This window comes from Fundulus heteroclitus, chromosome 4 (genome assembly GCF_011125445.2).
Source record: "Fundulus heteroclitus isolate FHET01 chromosome 4, MU-UCD_Fhet_4.1, whole genome shotgun sequence".
In the NCBI taxonomy this organism is placed as follows: domain Eukaryota; kingdom Metazoa; phylum Chordata; class Actinopteri; order Cyprinodontiformes; family Fundulidae; genus Fundulus; species Fundulus heteroclitus.
In genome coordinates, this window is record NC_046364.1 from 6,733,440 (window position 1) to 6,756,147 (window position 22,708).

Sequence of the window (22,708 nt, forward strand, 5' to 3'; positions counted from 1 at the left end):
ATGGTTTAATATTCTCCATATGCCTTCTTTAAAGATTTCTAATTCCACTCGCAGGAAATGCGCACCGGGCTTATTTCCTGCCGCTGCCATGGTGAATTGTGTTATCTGCGTTCCATTGATCCGGGCTTTTTTCATGCCTCGTGCAACTCTGGCTTGATTGGACGCCACGTTTAGTTACCTGACTGATATCACCTGTTCTGAAACCGAAAATGCTGAGTATGACAGAACTACTCTTTTTACTCAGGGTAGATTGGGCATTTTTTCTGAAACGGGGCCAAAACAGAGACGCACCCCGCCACCTACCCAACTGTAAAGGCCTCTGCCATCAATCGGTGGTGGCTGAGATCAGCCATAGAGAGGAAGGGATGAGCTCCAACATCGGAGGGAAGCTGCTCCTTTGCATGGAGTCATCTGAGGTAGTTCGGGGACTTAATCTGGAACCCTTCTTTGCGCCTCCCTTTGGAGATTTTCCGGGTACGTCCTACTGAGAGAAGATGCCAGGGCAGACCTGGAACTTCCTGTTAGGACCATATTTTACTTCTCGCCTCAAGAAGCCTTGGGATCCCCCAGAATGAGCTGGAGAGTGTTACTTGGGGGAGGGAGTCTTGTTTTCACTCCCGGATCCCATCGACCTAATCAGGTTTGGTGGATGGAGGAATGCATGGATGGATCACTATAAAATGTAGTTTTGGATTGATAATTTTTGAAGTATTTTGTGTTAATGTGACAGTGCAGCACGGTTCATCCCGCTGACACGCACGCACGCACGCACTCACACATACGCACACACACACAAAGCAATTCACGTGCGCACACACTCATTCAACTATGTGTCCCTCTCTGTGTATAATTGCAGCCGGATCGCTTTATCTACTCACTTTTTTCCCTTGTAAGATGTTGCGCAACCAAGGGTGCACACTTGGCAACGCTCATGAATCGGAACTCATACATTTACACTTAAACACATACACACGTTTGCACTCACCCAGGTAGTGACGTTTTGTCCGACTGTGGCGTTCGAGAGAAAGTGGGCGTGATACTTCCGGTTTCTTTTTCCTGTTTTTTTTTTTTCCCATAAAGGGAAGCTTAATTGTATTTTTTTTAACTAAAGAAAGTAGCTTTGGAATGAAAGCAGGATATAAATATATTGTTTTCTTGGATAAGTGGGTTTTTTTTTAGTCGTGTAATAAAATGAATGCACAATTGTTTGCAGATCTAATTGTAGGGCAGGGCTTATGATTAATAAGAAGATCTGCTGGCCCTATTGAGTCAGTCTGGCCTGGTTACAGAGAAGGTAACATTGCTGTGCTGTCCAAAAAGAGGTGTGAAAATAAAAATCATAACCTGAAGACATCGACATGCCCTCCATGATTTTTTCATAATTTTGGAGTCAAGTCTAAGTTGTCAAGGCCCACCACAGGGGCTGTTAGCAAGAACCCACGACAGTTAAAGATATGAAGAATTAGTACTCAAGCAAGGAAGGCAGTTTATCTACATTTCAAATCTGCACTTTATTCAATTATGTAGTTATATATTTAAAGTGAAAGAAGCAGGTTATATTTAGTTATTTGTTTTTCTTCCTGCACATATGTTGCTGTGATAAATGTGTATAACATTTTATTTATTTATTTCTGTGGACTAAATAGTGATATTTGCATGATAAAATAAAATTTAACTTAATAGCAATACTGGGTCAGTTAAATATGAAGCAATATTAATGTTTGTAATTTAACATTTTTACAACATATTCAGCAATAAATTTGAAGCTACGTGTTTATCTTACTGAATTTGCCAGAAGACCTACATTATACCGAGGACCTTAATTTCTGCTGACATCTCTGTGACAGTGGAGGCAGCTGTAAACTTGGATGTACTGGAAGAACTGTTCACAGCAAATGTTTTTGTTTTCCGAGCTCTAGAAAACGCCAACCCTCACAGTGATGTACCGGCAGTGCCCCTGCATCTCATCATGCCATTAGTTCAGTTGGCAGGCAGCATTTTGCTGATGAAGTTGAAATGATAATTAAAGCAGGCGATGGATCGTGTAAATATAAGCCTAATTCATTTTTAAGAGTGAGGTTTATTAGTACAGAGGCAATCGGGCTCCTAATGAGGGTCTGATAAAACTTCTTGAACAGTGGAACCGGTCAGATTGATAGCTCTAATAGTGCCTGGCTCTGGGTCCTACCTTTATTTATTGCTCTGCAGTTGTTTGTATGTTCAGTCCCCTTTTCTCCAAACAGTATGGTGATAATTCATGCAGACAAATGGTCTTCCTTTGGTGTCATAAACTAATTTGAGACAAGTCGCTGCACACCGTTCACAGATATTTTGCTCACACACCCTATGGTACGTGACTTTAAATAGATTTTTCAGCCCATTTAGGCTCATCTCTTGAATCATGTCATTAATTAAGCTTAGAAATACTCAAGTAATTTCTATTTAATTAACTTACTCAATTAAGTCTGCCCTCCTTTTGGCTTAGTCCTTTGTGCTTTAAAAGCACTTACTTTTTTCTCCCCTTCTAGTTTCTGCTTTTTCTGTTTGTTGCCAATATCGCATCTGTCTTCCTACTTTTCTCATTCCTGCAGCTGCAGAAAAAAATCTAAGCAATACATGCCAATTTCCTGTAAAATGCAGTAAAGTAGCTGTGCTCGTGGTTTTTAAAGCTCTAATCTGCTCTTATTTAACAGTTTGGTAACTGTAAAATGAGCAGCAAAATGTATGAAATGTCACATTTTGATGTAGCAACACACACATTTGTGTGCCTTGTCAAACATTCCATGAGGTTTTAGTGCTATTTTCACACTTAGGATTTATTTAAAGGTGTTTGACCCAAATTCATATGAAAAATGTTTTGCAGTAATCTGAGAATTTCCTTGGATTATAAGCAAGAATTTGCAAAAATGGTGTAGACAAGAGATCGTTACCTTCTATCTCATCACCATGTAGGTCTGGTTGAAAAGTGATGGTTGAAAGGTTGTCCATGTGATTTGAATGTGGTTACTGTGGATGAAATATAGTCTCATTAGAATCCAATTTTCTTTTGACATTGTACGTTGTACAGGCAAGTTTTTGCTGGTGACATTTTTCTGTAAGTATAAATTCAATGTCTTAAAAAAGTCTGATTCTAATGAGACTATATTTCCTCCATTGTTATAACCTCATTTGTAAATATGTATTTAGGGGGAAATTGCATGAGACAAATTATAATATAGTGACAATATCTGGGCAATATGAAAAAGGCATAAAAAGATGGATGCCCAGGTTTTAGATGATGCTTTTACATTCAACTCAAATTGACCAATGAAGATTAAAAATATATTAACACTGCTATAAGGGAAGCATTATGTTATTTCTTTTAACTCAATATAATTTCATATGAATCTGTTCTTTTCTCTCATCTTATTTACTACAACTGACCAAACCAGTAAAAACAGGAGTGGATTAATTAACTCCCTGGAGGTTTATCACTATACAGTTACTGGAAAAAATATATATATAAAAACACAGAGTGGTGCAATATTTAAATAACACTATTGCAATAAGCATGTTTCCATTTAAAAGTTTTAAAAATAGCATGTTAGATGTCCTTGAATCTCATCATATTGGTTTAGAGAATGAAAACAGCTGAATTATAAATAAATCTAAACTGTTTTTTTAAACATCCTATTACCTCAAAAAATTGGTACAAATGTTATTATTGATCTGTGCTATTAAGTTTGGATAACTAAAGCCTATTTTAGTTTGCAGCTTTATTATAGTGACTGTTTTGTTGACTTGCATGATGTGTACGTTCAAGCCAAATGCAGTATGATAGTGTGTCAGAACTATTGATTTGTTGAGGTGTGTCCTGCAGAAGATACTTCCATAGGATTTAAAATTTCACAAGTGGTATTATGAAAGCAGAAATAAAACAATACAAATCTCCAAGGTTCCTCTCCTGTCATTTTTTCATAGTTTTAGCTCAGAAAGACACTGAATGCCTGCTGCTTTTTAAAGTGAAGGCCAGTCTGACTGATGAACTTTTTTTTATGTATGTAGCTATTTCAATGCACACACAGGCATTGTTTACTTTGTGTCTCAAAAGAAAATAAGAAAATTACCAACAATTAAGTGCACTGAAGCAGTTTATTGAAACTTGCAGCAAGGAGAGCAGCAGGATACAGAATACCAAGGTGTTCCATCAGTCAGGGCTCCAACACTCATATTTTTAACAAAGTTCCTTACCAGATGTGTCTTTCTCTTCTTACACAACGGCTTCTGTTAACCATCAGATAAGATGGGCGTGAGTTTTCCATGTTCACAAATGGAGGGAAACTCCCCTCTAAATGAAATGTTGTACTGCAACAGGACGGTTTCACCACCACACCACATGAAAACAGTGGGTATAATTACTTTAGGGCACGCAAGTAGAAAAAGAACAAAAAGTCCCACTACACCAGGGTCAACGTTGTGTTTGCATATTTTAACCAATAGGCCCATCATTCTGAGCTTCAAATTGGTTGCAAACAAAAGAAGAAAAAGCTTCCCCAGCACTACACTTGCTGCTAAGACAGTCAGTGGCCTGCTTTGTACTCTGTCGTGCCTTAGCACTTCACACACTGCCTAACTGCACAGATTCAAAGCCTTTTCGTGGTTTAGTGCTGGCAGCACGTCCATGACACACTGAGAAACTTTTCTGACTCACGGCTGTTTGTTTTCCCAGCTTTCTGTGAAGATGGTTGTCGGAGTGGAGGAACCTGCGTGTCTCCAAACACGTGCGTTTGCCCCTCGGGATTTACAGGGCGCCGCTGTGAAACAGGTTCGTAAATGCACTCAATGCTAGGTTCACGTATTTGCCCTTTATACAAAATATTATGAAGTCCTTACTTGTACTTTCAATCAAGATAGCTGCACAGAGAGCCAATGGTTCTCTCTGGAAAGGATTTTTGACAGAGATTTTTGATTGTGATGAGTAAAGAATAAAGTCTATATTTAGTATATTGTTTACAGCTTATTAGCAGTAATGTATGCGGCTTCTTTTTGATATTTTTTTTTTATTCATATCGATGTCTCTTTTGTTTTCTTACAGAAGTGAAAAGAAATAGAATAGAATAATCTTTCATTGTCCCTCAGTGGGGAGATTCAGGTGTATCAGCAGCAAGTAAGGAAAAGTTTACAATGCAGAGAAAATACTGTTCAACTATTAAAATGTCATCCTCACACTGCATGAACTCTGCAACTGCAGTGGGGTGATTCTAAATGTACAAAATGTGCATGTAGAGTTGTGCGTAAAAAAAGCAACAGACTAGTTACAATAAATGTAAAAAAATTGCACATAGCAGCAGGGATGTAAACGGTTTATTAGATGGGAGCAGTGACGCAGCAGTTTGCCACCGGAGGAGCTTCATGGGTGAAGGGGAGGTTTGCATGTTACCTTTGCTAGAGCTCTTCTGTCTCCTACCAAACATACCGGCCATGTTTCCATCATGTTTTTTTAATGCAAATCAGCATGTTAGAAAACTTCGATGGAAATTGCAAAATTCAAAATATACTCAAGGTTTTGTTGGTGGATTTTGTGAAAAACGGGAAACAACTTTGCCGAATTTGACAAATAAGTGCTTACGTAGCAAACATTTACCTCACCTGACTGATGTGCTGTTTCTGCTGTCGGCGTCCTCCCAGATGTTCCCTTGTATTCCTATGCATGGAACTGTGTTTCTTTCTCAACATCTCCAGACTGCATGTAACATCGCCAATACTAGTTGACATAACAGAACAATTACAACTTCCCTGATAGCAACACATTCCTGGACACCTCTCTCCTTTTTTTTTGACTGACTCATGCTCCATACTAGTTTTAAACCTCCTCTTCCTGTTTATTACACTTACGTGTGACCAAACCTTCTGACCCAGTTACGCTTTGTGTAGCTTGGTTAATTTGCTCCACACCAGGGGCCTCGTGTACGAAAGAGTTGTCGGTAGGGGAACAGCCTAAAACTTGCGGTGCACAAAAATTCCAGATGAACGAGTTCAAACTCATGAAAAAAACTTCAGGTTCGATGATTATCGGGTTGAATAAAACTGAATGAAGTTATATTTCAGTGGATTTGGATGAGTTTTAGTTCTTTGAGGGTTTTTTTTTATTGAAGAGTAAAGAAGTTTGTGTGGCTGCCGTTCATTTTCACGGCAGGTCAAAGGGTTGCGTGGATTACAGCTCACTTTCATGCAAGGTTAGTTTTTGTACATGCCAAATCGGCTGTTAAACAAGTTTTTTATAACTATGCACACCCCAGTAGATGGAAACATGTCTAATAAGCATTCTTCTTCTTTGCTACATTTATAAAGTACGCTTAAATTTGCATGGCAATTGGATGGAAACATGGCTGCTGTGTCCAGCGGGCAATCCTAGGACAGACCTGGCCCTTCTGATTCTGGTCGTATGGACATAAAAGTGAATGATGCAAAGTTTTTCAGTATTCAGACCCACTTGAAATAAATCTTCCTGATGCTATAAGAATATATTTAAAAAATAAATCTTCCTCGAGATAATTTGCTGCAATATCGGTAAATTTAATTCAATAGTCTTCCTTGAGGACATGAGTAAAGCCTATAAGCAAAACTATTCTTTTGTGCTGTAACTCTGTAAAAGCCTCCAGGAGGTGCAATGATTTCTCTATTTTTTGGGGTTGTTACTTAGATAGCAATAATATAATGTACTGATGTTATTGTGTTCTAAAGGGAATATACAGATATCTACAGAATTTTGAGTTGATTTGACCTGCCTTTAAAGTCAGTTTCCACCCATCTACCTGTTTAAGATAGTTGCTGCCATTATAGCTCAGTAACACACAGAAGTGTGCCGAAGTTGTGATTTGTTTCTGTGACACCAAGCACAATTGGTTGGTGTGGGATTGGGATAAAGTACCCCATGGGAATTATAATCATGTGCACACATACAAAACCCACATTTATGCTCCAACTCCAGGCCCTTTATTTAAATTAGACACAGCAGAGATTGAGGATCCCATGAGAGCCATAGGAAAGGACAGTTAATTTTTCCTGCTCTACCTCCTTTTTGCTTCTCTTCTTTATCTCATTTCATTTTCATAACCCCCACTTCTTCATTTTTCACCATTTATTACGGCTTTTTACTTTTGATTTTACTCCGCACCTTTAAAACCCATCTTTTGCCGTTTTATCTGTAGCTTTATTCCCATTTCGTCCTCCTTTCTAATTCCATTTTAGCCTTAACCCCTCCTTGTCTTCCTCCTCGTTGCCCAAATTGCTTCCATACTGTCTTTTTATATCTATGAGCGATTCCTGGTATTTACTCAACCCCCGCCCCTGTCATTACTTCCCTTTTCAACTCACTGTTTTCCACTCCCTCTTGTCAATTTCTACTTTCCTTTCTTTCAACCTCCATTCCAATTTCTCCCCCCCCCCCCCCCTTCTTCAGCTCATCTTTCTGTTTCCATTCATTTCCCTAAACATTTCCTGCACTGTTTGCCTTCTATCATTTTGCATCTTTATCCTTTTCATGTCTTGTCTTATTTCCCTTTTCTTGTTTCAATATGTATCAGCTTCCTGCTGATTTGTCCCTTTGTTTCCTCTCCTTTTTGTCAATATTGGTTAATTCATCTCCCCTCTTTTTCTTTTATCTACATCTTCTGGTTTCATCTTCCTCTTTTATGTAACTCTAGTGTTGACAGTCCAATTTCACAGAAATGATCAGCCAGCTCCCAGAAAGCACATATTTACAGGTCAGCTATTTACAGCAAGCTTTTAACGGTTTCTCCATAAGGTGTGTGATAAATCTCCTCCTTTCTACACGCAGTCAGACCTCAGTCATAGTAATGTCTGATTAAACTGCATAAGGATTTTCTTGTATTTTTCCTTTGTAAAGCCTCCTTTGTCTTCCATGTTGTCAGTGACATGTTTCCCCCGTTCTTGTACGTGCTGCAAGAACCGCAGACTGCATGTCAAAATTGTTAGACTTAATTAGGTTGCACAGCTTAATTAACAGGAGAAAATTCAAAGGCATAAGAGTTATCTAAATTTAAATCTTGAGTGACATTCATGTGTACACTGCGCGCTACCTAAGACTGTGCGCTGCAAGCAATTAGATTTATTCCATTTTTTTATTTATCTTAAACTAAAAAAAGTCAGGTTACAAGCATTTTCACGTATAACTTAAATTTTTTATTGCCTTACATAATTAACTAATTAATTTTAACCTTTTCCATTGTTATTAGATTAAAATTGTGTATTTTGTGTGGTAGACCAACACAAAGTAACTAATATTAGCGGCTCTTTAGGTGTGCAAAAAGTTATATCCCAGGATGAATCTAATTCCTGGAGGTGAAAATGTTCTCTTACTGATATCTTGCCTGATTTCCTTTGATTTCACACAGACAACTGGTGTGTCTGAGGTGTGTCTTAAAGTGAAAATGAAACATTATGTATCATTTTAGAAATTGGAGAATGTGAATTGCATTAGTGTTCAGCCCCCTTCACTGTGACACCCCTAAATAAAATCAGCTGAAACCAAAGCCGCCTGATTAGTAACTAGAGCGCAGTCCTGAGAGGTTTGTCACAGAACATTAGGGAATACAAAATATGACCAGAAAAAACATATCTAAAACAAATCTAAACTGACATTTCTGCTCGGATAATATTATACAGAGAAGCAGCCAAAAGGCCATTGGTAACTTTGGAGGAGCTGCAGGAATCCAAAGCGGGACAATTCACCAGCAGGAAAGCTATTTTATTTTTTTATTTTATTATTTATCTGGTTGGGTAAAAGGCTAATTTTTATCTATTATCCCTGGACAACAGATGAAAACTTGTCAGGGTGCAGGAATAAAATCTTTTTTTAAATAAAGGCATGAATATTTTGTGCATCATGCTGTGGGGAAGCCCAGTTAGAAATCACCTTCCAGCAGTACAATCACCCTTTTCAAAGTAATGGACGTTTAACATAGTGAGGATTGTAGTTCAAATGTGGCAAAATGTGATGAAGTTTAAGGCAGTCATACTTTTGGAAGGCACTGTTGAATCCGTTTCCCCTGATTCTTTATTTTGCTGCACTAAATTCCTCCATTTCAAAACCTAGGCATTTTTGTCGTAAAAACAACAATAATGAAGCTAATACATATTTACTTGTGAATATTTGAAAGTCTGAGAATGAATCACTCTTAATCTGGGTGCAGCACATTTTACTGAATCCTATAATTAACACTCTCCCTACCCCCCGAATGAATAAACAGCATCAAACTGTCTACCAGTTAACTAATGTAGCAAGTTAAGTCTGCAGTGATGTTTTCTGAGAATTAAACCTCATGCACAGTCATAATGTTTTCCTCTTGCATTTGGCGCTGGCTCATTATTTATGGCTCTAAACTGAATTTATTTTCATGAGAAGCAAAGAGTCGGATTGGGGTAAAAAAAAAAATACAAAATTGCATTTGCAAAATGATCCTGCATGTGTTCCTTGAAGAACTTCAGAAGGGCAAGGGAAGGAAAACATTATGCAAAGTAGGTAATAATTTGCTGAAAGCAGCTTTCCCATTAATAGGACACCAAAATGTATATATCCTGCTAATGAGGCTCCTCCCTGTGGCCTTTTGGTTGCTGCCTTGGGTTGTTACAGATGTGATACACGGAAAATCTGTCCGTCTCACAGTCTCTGAATGTCAAATCCCTTTTCTGCATTTGTACAATATACATAATTAACTGAAGTTAGAAACTAACAGCACATACCTGTAAACATTACCGCCAACTCAAGTTATACTGTCTAGATTTTAAGATTTAAATTGACGTTGTAGCTTTTAAAAAGAGATATCTTTAATAAAACTTTAACTCTTTATTGATATCTCCTAAACAATGGGTGTAAATGTTATTGATATTGCCTTTCTTACTTGCGTTAAACATAAATGCCTTTGCATGTTCTCGATTCCCTGTAAACATTCAAATACATCACAACAGATTGTGGAGGTGGATGAGGCATGAATTATTTACTGTTCTTAAAGAGCTGCTTGTGTTTTTGCAGCTTTTCTTAAAAGGTTCCGGCATCTTGTGTGCGCTGCGCAGATGGTTTACATGTTAGTTTTATCAGTGACCTGTTCTCTGTGTCTGTTTCTTGTATTCCCACGTCCGTCTGCTGACATTTCTTTCTTTTTCAAACCCTTCTCTGATTTTATGCTCATCCGGTGTAATAAAAATCCAACTCTGCCGCTCAGACTTGTTTCCTCTCAACAGCGTAGTCTGTGCTTCGGTGAGAAGCAGAAAGCCCCTGGACATAAAAACCCCTGATGGGAAGAGAGTCGATCTTATTGCTGATCTTTTTAACTCATCCCGTGTTGATCCATTCTTCCCGGTTTCACTATCTTTCTCCAGCGGGTTTACAGAGTTGACCATATTTTCTCAGGTTTTACTCACAAGCAATCAAAAGCTGAACAGATCATGGTAAAATTAATTCTTTGTTTGATCATTTCCTACTGCTCTGTAAAAGGGTTCAGAGTTACATTTGCAATAACATGTACTGAAGACGGTGCATTTGGATAAGTGCTGACTCACTTTTTATAAGAAATGGGACTGAAATGGGACTATTTTATTTCACATATTCATTGGGGGTATTGCTGCCAAAGTGGGACGATGTGCCGTGTTCAGGAATGGCTCAGAGCATACCGTCAAAAACCAGCAACTTGCAACGTCTCACACTGAAAAGGGAAGAAAATGTCCAAAGTTTCTAGAATTTTAAATCCTCTTTGATCATAATGATCATATTTGATCATATTGCTACACAATTTAACACATTTTATTGCCTCAGCTATTCATTTTTTAATTGGCAACCTCCTTTTTCATGAAAACTGTAAAGGCACGTGTAGTAATGCTAAGATTAATTCAGGGTATAATATGAGTATTATTAATGGATGAGTGACAGTGTTGCTACCCAGAGCACATACATCATGTCCTCGTGATCTCCTTCAGATTCTTCTCCTGCCTTTTCTGGCTACGATCCCAAAACTAAGAGAGCAATCTACAAAAACAAAGTGGGTGACATAACCAATGGTGCTTGTGTCCCACTAAAAGTGGTGGAGCACTAACACTTTGTAGTGTTGATATGGACTTTTTTGGAGTCACCACAGCAAGTCATCTGTCTCCATCTAACATCTAACCATTGCTTCTGCATCTTCTTCTCTTACACCAACTACCTTCATGTCCTCGTTAACTCCACCCATACATCTCCTCTTTGGTCTTCTTCTAGGCCTCCCGCCTGGCAGTTCCAGCCTCAGCATCCTTCTTCCGCTACACATTTAATGTCAGAGTAATTTTTTGACTGCAGACCAAACAAATACTGACTGTTGCTCTGTGAGTGGTTTTATCTATTAAGTAACATCCATCCATTGTCTTCTGCCTATCGGGTGGTAAGCCCATAAGGGAACCCCAGACGTCCCTCTCCTTAGCAACATCAACCAGCTTCTTCTGGAGGACCCAAAGGCATTGCTCGGACCTGACAGGATATGTATAGGTCCTCTGCGTAACTTCTGGATTTTCCCTGAGGTCTCCTGCCAGTGGGACTTGCCAGGAAAAACCCAGGCGACATCCTCATCAGTTGTCCGAACCATCCCAGGTGACAGTCCATTCGTTCCCAGTCCAGGACCATTGCCTCAGACTTAGAAGAGATAACTTTCCAAACAGCACCACGTCACAGGCAACAAGCAAAGGTTGTTAGGTTCCCGAATCAGAAATCTTAGCCTGAATGCAAAATATATTCTGTGGTTAATATTAGGTTTAAAATATTTCCATGGTAGCGTTGGTGGTTCAGCTTTGATTTTAATACCTATCTTTAGCAGTTTTTTCAATCCAGCATGTTGTCTGATTTCTGATTATTCTACAGATTTACACTTAAATGGTCCATGTGAGTTTTTCCAGGAAGTTGTTTCAGTAGGTTAGTGGAGCTGGGATGAGTGTAATTATGTAAAGCTCAGCAGGGTAGAGGGCTCTCCAGGGAGGTTCTGAGTTATTTTAGCTTTGTGTGGATTAGCTCCTAGTTTTCCCTGTGAGGCAAATTGCACTGCTTTTCAAAATCTAGGCTGTCACAAAGCCTTTATTTCCCAATGACAATATTCACAGATGAGGCTGAAGGGAAGCCTTCCAAACAGTGCGAAGAACTCTTTATTCTATTGTCGTTGCAAGAAACAGAGGAAAATGTGGGAACACGGTCTTGCTTCCTCTCTTTTGTGGCTCTAACTCAAATTGAGGGATGATGGAGTCTGGCATATCGTACCCCGTCTCGCAGGAAGGTCGTCTGTCCTCTTCACTTTCATAGGCATGGGGAAGAGAAGGCTGTGCGTGGACACACTACACACAAACATAAACACAAACATATGAAAAATGCCCCTTTTCTACACAACCACCACTATTGACTCAGTGGAAATGAAAATAATGTGTACTGAGCCCAAATAAAATGGTCCTAAGCTGGTCATAAACAGGTCTTTAAATAACAATAGTTATTAAAAGAGGACTTCCCATATAGTTTCATGAAACTGGAGTGCAAGGCTTCAGATCTTTTACATTTTCAACATCAGTACTGGAGCAAAAGATAATTTCTGTATATTTTTTTATGAAATAATGATAAACATAATGATTACAGTGTGCCCAGCACATCTTATCAGGAAGAGGATGAAAAAAAAAACAAGATTTGAGAGGCAAAATTGTATTAACTAAATAAACCCAGAATATTGAGCAAAATATCCCAAATTATTTCTGATTTACTTATATTGTTACATGAAGATAAAAAAAAACTTTTGGACGGGAAACCAGTTTTCCTCATGATTAATGTAGCAAACTGACTCACAATGCTTGTCCCATTTTCTTCAAGTTTTATTAAAATGTAATTAATGTCATTTTGAAAAGCTATATTAAAAGCACTAAATGGGATGAATTTACACCAAATCCCGTAGCTTGCTATTGCTTCAAAAAATTTACTAATGGTGAACTTTTTTTTTCTAATTTCTAATGAACGACTTGCTGTCATATATGCACCAATTAGCCACAACATTACATCCACAAGATGTAAAGTGGATAACACTTGTTTCCTCTTCGTCATTGCATTTTGTCCTAAAATCCAGATGTATGTGCAGAGACAACTGGAATGGATTTGCACAAGCTTGATTCTAATGAACAGACACAATAAGCACATCTCCACAACTGTTGATGTTGTTTTTTGGTCTCAGTGTTCAGAATCTATGAAAATGTTCATAATGTTATAATGCAGATTTTTCCAGAGGGTGTAAGACTCTGTTATAGACCTTGTGCACCTGCATGTGGGTCTTTATTAAAACCAATATCTACCCCATATCATTTTTAAAAATTCACATTTTACACATGGGATCCTTTTCAGAAAAGTTTTCATCCATACAAACCTGCACAAATACACCACTGAGAGTCGTTTTAAACATGCCAAATGCATGAGGGGCAGTGTACTGCAAAGCTAAAACCCATATCAGCCAGTCATACTCATTTAAAACAACGGCGACATTGAGCGGTATTGTGCGTCTGTATTGGGAGGGAGACTTGGTGTAAAACCTCTAAGAGCTCTTTCTCCTTTACACCTCAACGTATTGGAGCAGCTGGGTTTATAAAATGATCAGGCAAAAACAAAACTGAAGCAACTTTAATGTAATGTTTATAATACTCCATGTGTACTTTTATTTTGAAGTCTCGATACCGACGTGAAGAAAGGAAATAGTGTGCTTGCCGAGGTAACATCACCATTGATCCCGTAGAAGTGAATTTGTTGATTGGATACATATTATGAACCAGTGGGTCACCAACCTGTTTGAAACTGAGAGCTACTTCATTGGTGTTGTGTCATACGAAGGGCTACCAGTACTGACCATTGAACTAGTTAGAGTTCATCTTAACTTTATGTAAAATTAAACCCATTTTTCATGCATTGTTATAGATATTGTCATTTTTAAATCTATATAAATTCCACTGTGAATAAACAGTAAGAGTAACGGAATAAGATAAAGTTTTAGATGCAGCTCACTGGTGGATTTTGCTTTTTTTAGAACAGGCTCGTGGGCGCCCCATGTGGTCCTCGGGGGGTTACTTTGTACCCACGGGCATCATGGTGGTGAACCCTGTTGTAAACAATCACAGCACAATGGTCGCACACGTGATGTCAGCGCCACATTACTTGTCACAGACTGTGATGCGCCGGACCCTAATAACTCTGTTTTGCCATGTACACACAGAGGCAGAAAAACAGCCTTTTTTCAAACCTCCACTTTGGCCGTTTTCATAAATAATAATTTTTAGTGATGCAAAACAGAGTCTTTGAGTGGATGAAAGGCCATAAATAATAAAATAGTCTATTTGTTCTCCCAGATATCCGGCTATGCGTGGACTGGGACACAGATTCAGCCTTGTAGAATGGAACAAGCTTTTGTTGCTTGATAACAAAAATAAAAAAAATAAGTATGGCTACAAACAAATAACGCCCTGCTGGCTTTTGTGTTTGAATGAACAAACACAGTTAAGCAAAGCGTAGATTGCTTTTTCTGGAACCCTTCAAAGCCATCTCCTGAGTCGGTGTTGACGATGCACGTGGCAGATCTTTAGGAAAGCTTTAACGTGAAATGTTTAGCATTCTGTTGTCTGTGTCAGGTCATACTTCGCTGCATACTGTACCCAAGGGAATCCCTTTGTCTCCTCCTGGCAGTAAAACCCAGTTAGGGCTGTCTGAGTAACTTCACCGAGTGCTGTTTCTCCTTTTCTGCAGTTGAAGATGACAGCTTTTGTCACAGTGTGTATTTGCAGCCATGCCACCAACACTGCAGTGACCTGTGCTGGGATGCAGCCTTCAATCTAAGCCATAGTTCCTGCAGCTGTGCTGCAGTCCCAAGTTCTGCCTTATTTCCCCCCATCTTCACTCTGTCAGTACTCCGTATAATAAAAACTGTAACAAATGCGTCAGTGGTCATGTGGAGATATTTGTTATATTTACTGGATTATGTTCTCAATGGCTTTTGCAAAGATGTCCCTGCAATAAAAACCCCACTGTGCAGCTTAATACAATGACATGCTGTTTTGTTGTTATTCAACAGCCTCCTCCAAAACTCATGAGACAGGTATGAGAGGAGATGAGATTAAGAAATATATTTTTTTATCCCACAATGGGGAAATTTGGTGATTAAAAAAAAACCTACAGTTTATCTTTTTAAGGTATAGGTTGTTTTTCATAATTCATACAGTATGTTGTTTCCCAACTTTCAGCAGGATGAGAGGAAAATGTCCATGAATTGTATTCAGAGGGAAAGGTTTATCAGTCATTTTTTTTTTTTTTTTTTTTTTTTTTCGCACAGACTGCTTGCAGCCGACAGCAGCTCTAATATGATATATGGTGGTACAAGTTGGAGGACGCAGTGTTTCAGCGCGATTTTCATTCACATTATGGTCGTGCCAACACTTTGAACAGTGCAGCCTCATTTAAAAGCTTAAGTTGTTTTTTGTCCAGGCTGCATGGCTTAGAAGAACAAAGCTGGATAAGAGCTCAACTTTCAAATGGAATGCGTTTTTTTAATCCAAGTTATCTAACAATGAACTAACGAGTTTTGTCCTGCTTCATCTGTCATCAAAAATAATACATAAAGCTATACAAACTTACTTTCTGTGCACGCAGTTTCTAAAATAAATGGCATGTTATGCCTTTGTTGTGGAAATATGCTTTAATTTTCCATAGTCGCTCTAAAAAAAATAAAAATAAACTCACAAGGTCATGCCTGTGGTAATTTATTTTTGAGTTACTAAAATGGGGGTAATCAGCTCTATTGCACTTCAGTTGTATCATAAAGATGCTATCTCCAAATTAAAACGTATCTCCTTAAGGAAGAACAACAAGTTCTGAAAAAACGTTAGTGAATATATGGCACGTGTAGAAAAGATGACACATATGGGTAAAGCTTTGCACTAATGGCTTGTTGTAGCTAATAGAAAAGCCGTTCAGGTGCAAACATCGAGCAGTACATTACTGCATTGATGGCATCGCAGTAAGCAACGTTATTGAGCTTCTGTCCCTCTAGAATTAAGCTGATATATTCTTAGACTTTCACGTTTACCTTACAGTTTCATACCATGTCAAAAACATTCTGTGCATCCTCCAGTAGTCAGCAGGCCCCCCCACGGCTGAAGGAAAACACATAATTAAAATAACAAAGACATAGAAAGGCTGTGGCTCATACATCTACTTTTGAAGTTATTTTTTCTTTTGTGCAAGACAGCAACACTAACACTAAATGTATTTGCCAGAATAGACACAACAGTGATGTCAGTGATCACAACCACGCTGTGGCACGTCTACACAACACAGATATTTCAGTCATAATGCAAGCATGGTTAGTTCTCAACAAGGCGGAGCGTAGTGTCCACTAAGCACACCCCAACATTTGGACAAGTATGAAACAATAAAAACAATATATCATAACAATTAACATCACATACCTACTCCACTTACCAGACAATGGAGATAAAGAAGTCTAAATGTTTAGGATGCAACAAAAGCAGCATCTCCAAACTAAACTGTAAGGTACAAATAGACGGGTAGCATGTATGTCAAGTTTATTTCTCGTGGCAAAAGGGTTGGCTAAGTCGATTCAATTCAATTAAATTTTATTTATATAGCACCAATTCATGAAATATGTCATCTTAAGGCACTTTACAAAGTCAAATTAAATCAGATTATACAGATTGGGTCAGATAATAAAAGTGTGTCTGAATAAGAAACAATGAGCTGAAAAGACTTATTCTGGAGGCAGATCAGATTTACTCCCCTCAAGTTTTTAGAACATCAGACCCATGAAGACAACTTAATTTACTATGGTTGATCAAAAAAGTAGGCAGTCTTTTAAATATAACTTTTCAACTGGCACAAAAATACAAGGTTGTAAAAAATGTTTTTTTTGGTTGTTTTTTTTTAGAAATAGTAGTATGTCTATTAACTTGAGTGCAGCAAACCACAGATCAGCCTCCTGCAATCAGGATCTTTAGGGTCAGTGTCTTAATTGCCCAGAGGTTCATTGAATGCACCAGCCTGACTACATTCCTGATTGCATCTGTCCTGCCCTGCTGGGCTCTTCTCTTGAGCTGTTAGCTGTTCTCATCCAACAGACACCTCTAATCTTGGTATCTTCCAATGGGCCTTGAAAGAGGCAATGTTTTTCTTGTAGCTTTGACTACGTTTTTGACCTGAGAGGTTGACAGAGGGCAGCCCTCCAGGCAAGTGTCACATCTTATTACCTAACTACACCAGACCAGAAGCAATGCACACCACAGCTCACACTGCTTTGTGCCTTATAGTCGAAGGTAAGAGGATCCTGTTCTAATTCTAGCATTTGTACAAAGCAGAAAATAGGTGGAGAATGATAAATGATTAAAGACATTCACAGATGGACGGGTGCAAACGTTGTTGATCACGCATAAAAAGTCTAAAAGCAGATGCTCTGAGAGGGGAAATGTTTACCCTTACTGCCTCCATAGTAAAGTGTATTGTTAAGTGAGCGACGCTGCTTCTTACCAGTATTAGCGGATCTATAGTAGGCCAATTTGGTGCCCTGCACCATTCAGGTGTGCGCTGAGATTGCATCAAATTGGAAAAAAGTCAAATGCAATCTTAAATAAATAACTGTTGCTGACTTTTAGTGGGCATGAGGCCCTTTAAAAGAAAGCTGTTGAATCACGATAAACAATTTTACTAGCTGTAAACATTTATGACAGTGTCCAGTTTTCACAAGAGTGGAGATACTAGCAAATTCATACCATACCACACCATACCATACCATACCAAACCAATGTTATATATAAAGCACTTTAAACACCCACAGGACCAAAGTTCTATACACAATCATAAAATACAAATGATCAATCATAAATTCGGCCTAATGCTAGCTCATGCAATGCCTAAAGAAATGCACTTCTAAGGACTTCACTACTTACGATGGCCCAAAAAGTCTGGACCCTCTTTAAAATAGACGTGTTTTTGCTATAATGCACATTATCAGATTTGGTCAGACCAAACATCCAGAGCACAAAGGTCAAGTGTATGCTGGTTTAGCAGCTATGAGACTGAGGCACCTTCCAGTCATTTAGTCAACCATATACTCCTGTAAATGAAATAAATTTGAAATAAAACATGAGGCTGTCGGTCGGGCTGGAGCTTGGTTGAAATATGTCATGCAGCAGAACGATGATCCCAAACAAAAAAGCTAGAACTGAAACATCAAACTAGTTAAACGTTTCAGCTCAAAGACCGATTCATGTACTCTTGCCTGAGAACCTGAGCATGAAAACTGCTTTTTGGCACGTATGACTTCAAATAAATAGTTATTACACTGTTATGCAAATTATGCCGAGGACTGGGGGACCTCATATTCACTTAGAAGTTATTATTTCACAAACAGAATAAATACTGACACACACAACGTTTGTGTATATATGATTTTGCTGTTTAATATTTATAAATAGAACTGTAATTGAATGTGTTGTACAAATATATTTCTTAAAAGTTTGTGGTAAAATGAACAATGGATATCAGTCATGATTTGTTGAATCAAGAAAAGTTATTCAAAGGTTGGATAAAATGACACAAAAATATTAAAATAACTTCAGGGACCCCATGTTTTATCAAGCTTCAAGTTTATTTTAACAGATATGATATACGTTAAAGAGTAGTGAGTCTGATGTAGATCTAGGCAAGCGATTTAATGCTCCAAAATCACAAGCTGGGATGTGTTCCACTTAGTCAGGTCACAGGGGTGCGGGCGTCTGAACCTTAGAAACCTGAATAACCCCATTTACAAGCACTAATTATATGTACAAGTCATATTTTTTTCCTTTAAAACTGAGTTGTTGTTTTTTTTACAAATTGTTTGCTTTTTATTTTAAAAACTCAAGATTGATTAAATCCATTTTTTAATATCCTCTTTAATGTCATATATAACATAATGCGATTATGTGCTTGTGCATAAGAAAAGACTTAATAGACATACGTATTAATTTGCCATTTTTAGACCATTTTAGGACATCAGTTATAGGGCTGAACGATTTTGGAAAATAATCTAATTGCAATTTTTTTTCTTAATATTGCGATCTAATGCATTTTTTTTCCAGTTTAATTTATCATGTCTTTTTAAACATATACAAACAACAAATCATTTTGTTTCCTCGCTGTGCAGATTAGGTGCTAAAAGACCCACAGCATCTAAACTCAGAGCAGAAATTATTGCGTTCTGCCTACGATATATTTCAACCAAAATTGCAATTTTGACTTTTCTCTGCGTTAACCACAAGCAACAAAAATGGCGTCTAAATAAAGACATTTGTAAACAAGGACTATTCAAAACAAGAACTTTTAATGTTTCTATTAATCAGAATATTATTCAAGAGAAGAGCTTTTAGTTGATTTGGACATCAATCCTTGAACATAAAGTCCAACCAACAAGCAAGTCTATGTATTAAACTGATTGACCTGAACTTAATGCTAAGTATGATTATATAAACTCTAAAACAAGTAATACAATTAGATTATCTCACTGCTGCAACTGTCTTCCCTTCCATGTGGAGGCAAACCCACTTTAAACATTTTACCAACACCTAATGGACGTGGCTAAATCCCTAATTGTTACATAGCCAAAAATTGCAGACCTCTGCGATTTGGAAATTGCTTTTTTTTAAATTGCGATTATATTGAAAATGCGATTAATTGTTCAGCCCTAATCAGTTAGAGGACGTGTTTCATCATCAACAAAGACTGAAGATAAAACAAAACTTTTTTCATTATATGAAATTTAAGTCTAATTCTTGATACTATTCATACTAAGTATAAATTAGACTGCATCAAATTTGTCATGTTAGGTTACCTGATGAAAATGCCAACGTCAATGCAGAGTTCCTCTTTTTTTTTTTTTTTTTGCCCCGTTCTGCATTAACGTGATTGAAGGTGTGACCTTCAGGCACACCTTAACTAAAGTGTGCAAGCAGGTCGGCTTTTACAGCCAGCAGGGAGAGCGCTGTAGATGAGGAGCACAGCTAACAGCATGCATAATGGATGAGATACATTTACTCTCCCGAGAAGGTGCACAGACCTTAAACCTCGTGGCTGGGCATGTCTGTGCTGCACTCCATAGTCTGCTGAGTAAGAAAGTTCAAATGAGCAAAGAGAAGATATGAAAATGTTGACAATAGAAGCATCTGTGCTGTAAAATGTGTTTTTTTTTTTTTTTTGGAACTTGATCGCTGCTGTGCTAGACAATCGACTAAGGCGCCGCCTGATGTGGGCTCTGCAGTCGCATTACTGATTCGTTCTGATTAGCTCAGGCTCAGCTGGCGTACCCTGCTTCGATTTAGAAAGACATCATATCAAAGAACACAGATTAGCTGAGGTTCCCAGTTCAAGATTTCTTCTCCCCAAAATATGTTTTCGACTGATCCTGACGCTGTCGTGTGTTCATGCCTTCAGATATAGACGAGTGTGCGGAGGGCCTGATCGAGTGCCACAACCACTCCCGCTGTGTCAACCTACCCGGCTGGTACCACTGTGAATGCAGAAGTGGTTTCCATGACAATGGATCGTACCAGCTTGACGGAAGCTCCTGCATTGGTGAGCACACTGAGCTGAAATCGTCCTTATCGGTGCTGCAGGAACTCGCAGCACATCAGCAGACGCTCATCATTCTCACGGTTATTGACATTTTCTCTTCTCCCTATCGGTTCAGTTGTAAAATGCTTAATACCCTCCATCCCCCTCACTGCGGTTTAGCTCATGAGCTGCAGGGCCTTTCTTGTGGTAACAATTCACACGAGTCCATATCCAGGTAACAAATCCATGCTTACTTTTTTTGGCATCCTTCTCACACGTGATGTTTCTGACTTTTCAAAAATTACATCTACATTTTTTTTTATCATTTAAAGAATAAATCAATGATCAAAAAATAACCCAGATAAAATGCACAAAGAAAGTATTGACCATTCAAGTTTGAGGGTGTTATGACGTGTACAAAGATTCCATATGATCCCGAAAAAGTTTCCTTACAACATGAAATCACTACATGGAGCTGATCATTTTCAATCCCGTTTTTTTTTTTTTTCTTTATGACATACCGCACATCAAAAGAACATTTTATATTTAAATATTTTGTAAAATGTTACTGGCCCTTTGTTTTACAATTCAGTGACTGGATTGTTTTGGCTGAAAATACATCCACAGAACATAAGAAACAAATATAATTTTAGTAAACAATAACTAGATGCAAAAAGGTATAGCTCCCAGTTTGAATTGAGTATTGTTTAAAAATTTGCATTTACGTAAAAATGTAGCTAGCTAAAACAAAAATGTACCATTTAACATCTGAACAATCCTACCTTTAAAGACATAACCTAAAAGCAATTGCATGATACTAAGGTGTTTTACATTATATTATAAAAAAAACGAAATAATCAATGGAGGAAATAGAACAACAGTTATTCGCATCCCCTAAACAAGCACCCATACGACTTTAAATTTGTTCGTATTTAGCTGCACTTAATATGATGCACTTTTCTAGTTTGATTGACTGCTAGTTGGCCAGTAGATTGGTGGTAAAACTGGCTAAGCTGTAAATCTCTAAAACACTTTGACATTCAGAAGGGCGATCTTCTCATTGTTAAAAAGTTGCTAATTCCAGTTTCAGCTGCTGAGCCACTTCCACCTCATGGGAGGAAGGGACTCTGCATTGAAAAAGAAAAATCTTTCAGACGTTGTTGACCAGTTTTTGTTGCTATTTTTTTGTTTTCATCCATTTTAATCATATGTTTTATTCAAAAAGTCTTTCCAAGTATTGTTTTAGCATTTGATTGTGTAAAAGACATTTGATTTATGTTGCTATGTTTCTCTATTAAGCACTTTTGATCACATTTGTGTTTGAGGAGTTCAGTAAATAAAGGTGAGGAGAGCTGAGTAGATATATGGGTCCCATCTGATTAATTACAAATATCAAATTAGAGGAGTAGTTACTATACTGCTTAAAATACAACTACTCTATCTACATGTCTGCATACTCACAATGCTGATTTTTACCAGGACTCATTTTTTGAGATGAAATTTCTTATAAAAGAGCTTGTTCATTCAGTGACATTTAAAGCTCCAGAATAAGTGCTTTCTGATTCCTGTCTCTAACATTAACCGAACATCAGATACTTCGCTGGCTCGCTACATTACACACGACCTTCAGCTTGTATGAGAACAAGTGCTGCAACTCGCTCGAAATCTGGACATTCCTCTTAACAATCCAAGCATGGCCGCTTTGTACTCGTGAGAAAGGCAGCAAACAGGATCACTTGACTGAGTGAAATATGTCGGCCGTCAATTAACCTTTGAATCAAAATGCATCATCAGCAGACTGTTCTCATTTATCTACCTGGATGGGAAAGGTATGATCTCAGCAGTTTCTGCCAAAAACTAGTCTCATTTAAATTTCAGCAAGTCTGCAAAATTGACTTAGGCTGTGATGGCGCAAGTTTTAGTGTTGGAGTGATTCAATCAAGCGTGTGCAAACAGAAGAGCAATGCTCTTACGGCATGAATGCATCCGAAGGGAGGTTTCGAAATGCTCACGCGTTCACTTTCAGTGGATTTTAACATCATTATAAGAACAATAATGAGACTTCTTAGATTTTCACATCAG

The 22,708-nt window shown here is 38.0% G+C and overlaps 1 protein-coding gene across 1 annotated transcript in view; it reads left to right on the forward strand.

The window, feature by feature from the left end:
- LOC105931903 (protein kinase C-binding protein NELL1) overlaps positions 1-22,708 on the forward strand; it is a 269,740-nt gene that overhangs the window by 220,592 nt on the left and 26,440 nt on the right. Inside the window, exons 14-15 of the mRNA XM_036135703.1 lie at positions 4,709-4,804; positions 20,507-20,647. Coding sequence (XP_035991596.1) covers positions 4,709-4,804; positions 20,507-20,647 — 237 coding nt within the window. The remainder of the gene's footprint in view (positions 1-4,708; positions 4,805-20,506; positions 20,648-22,708) is intronic.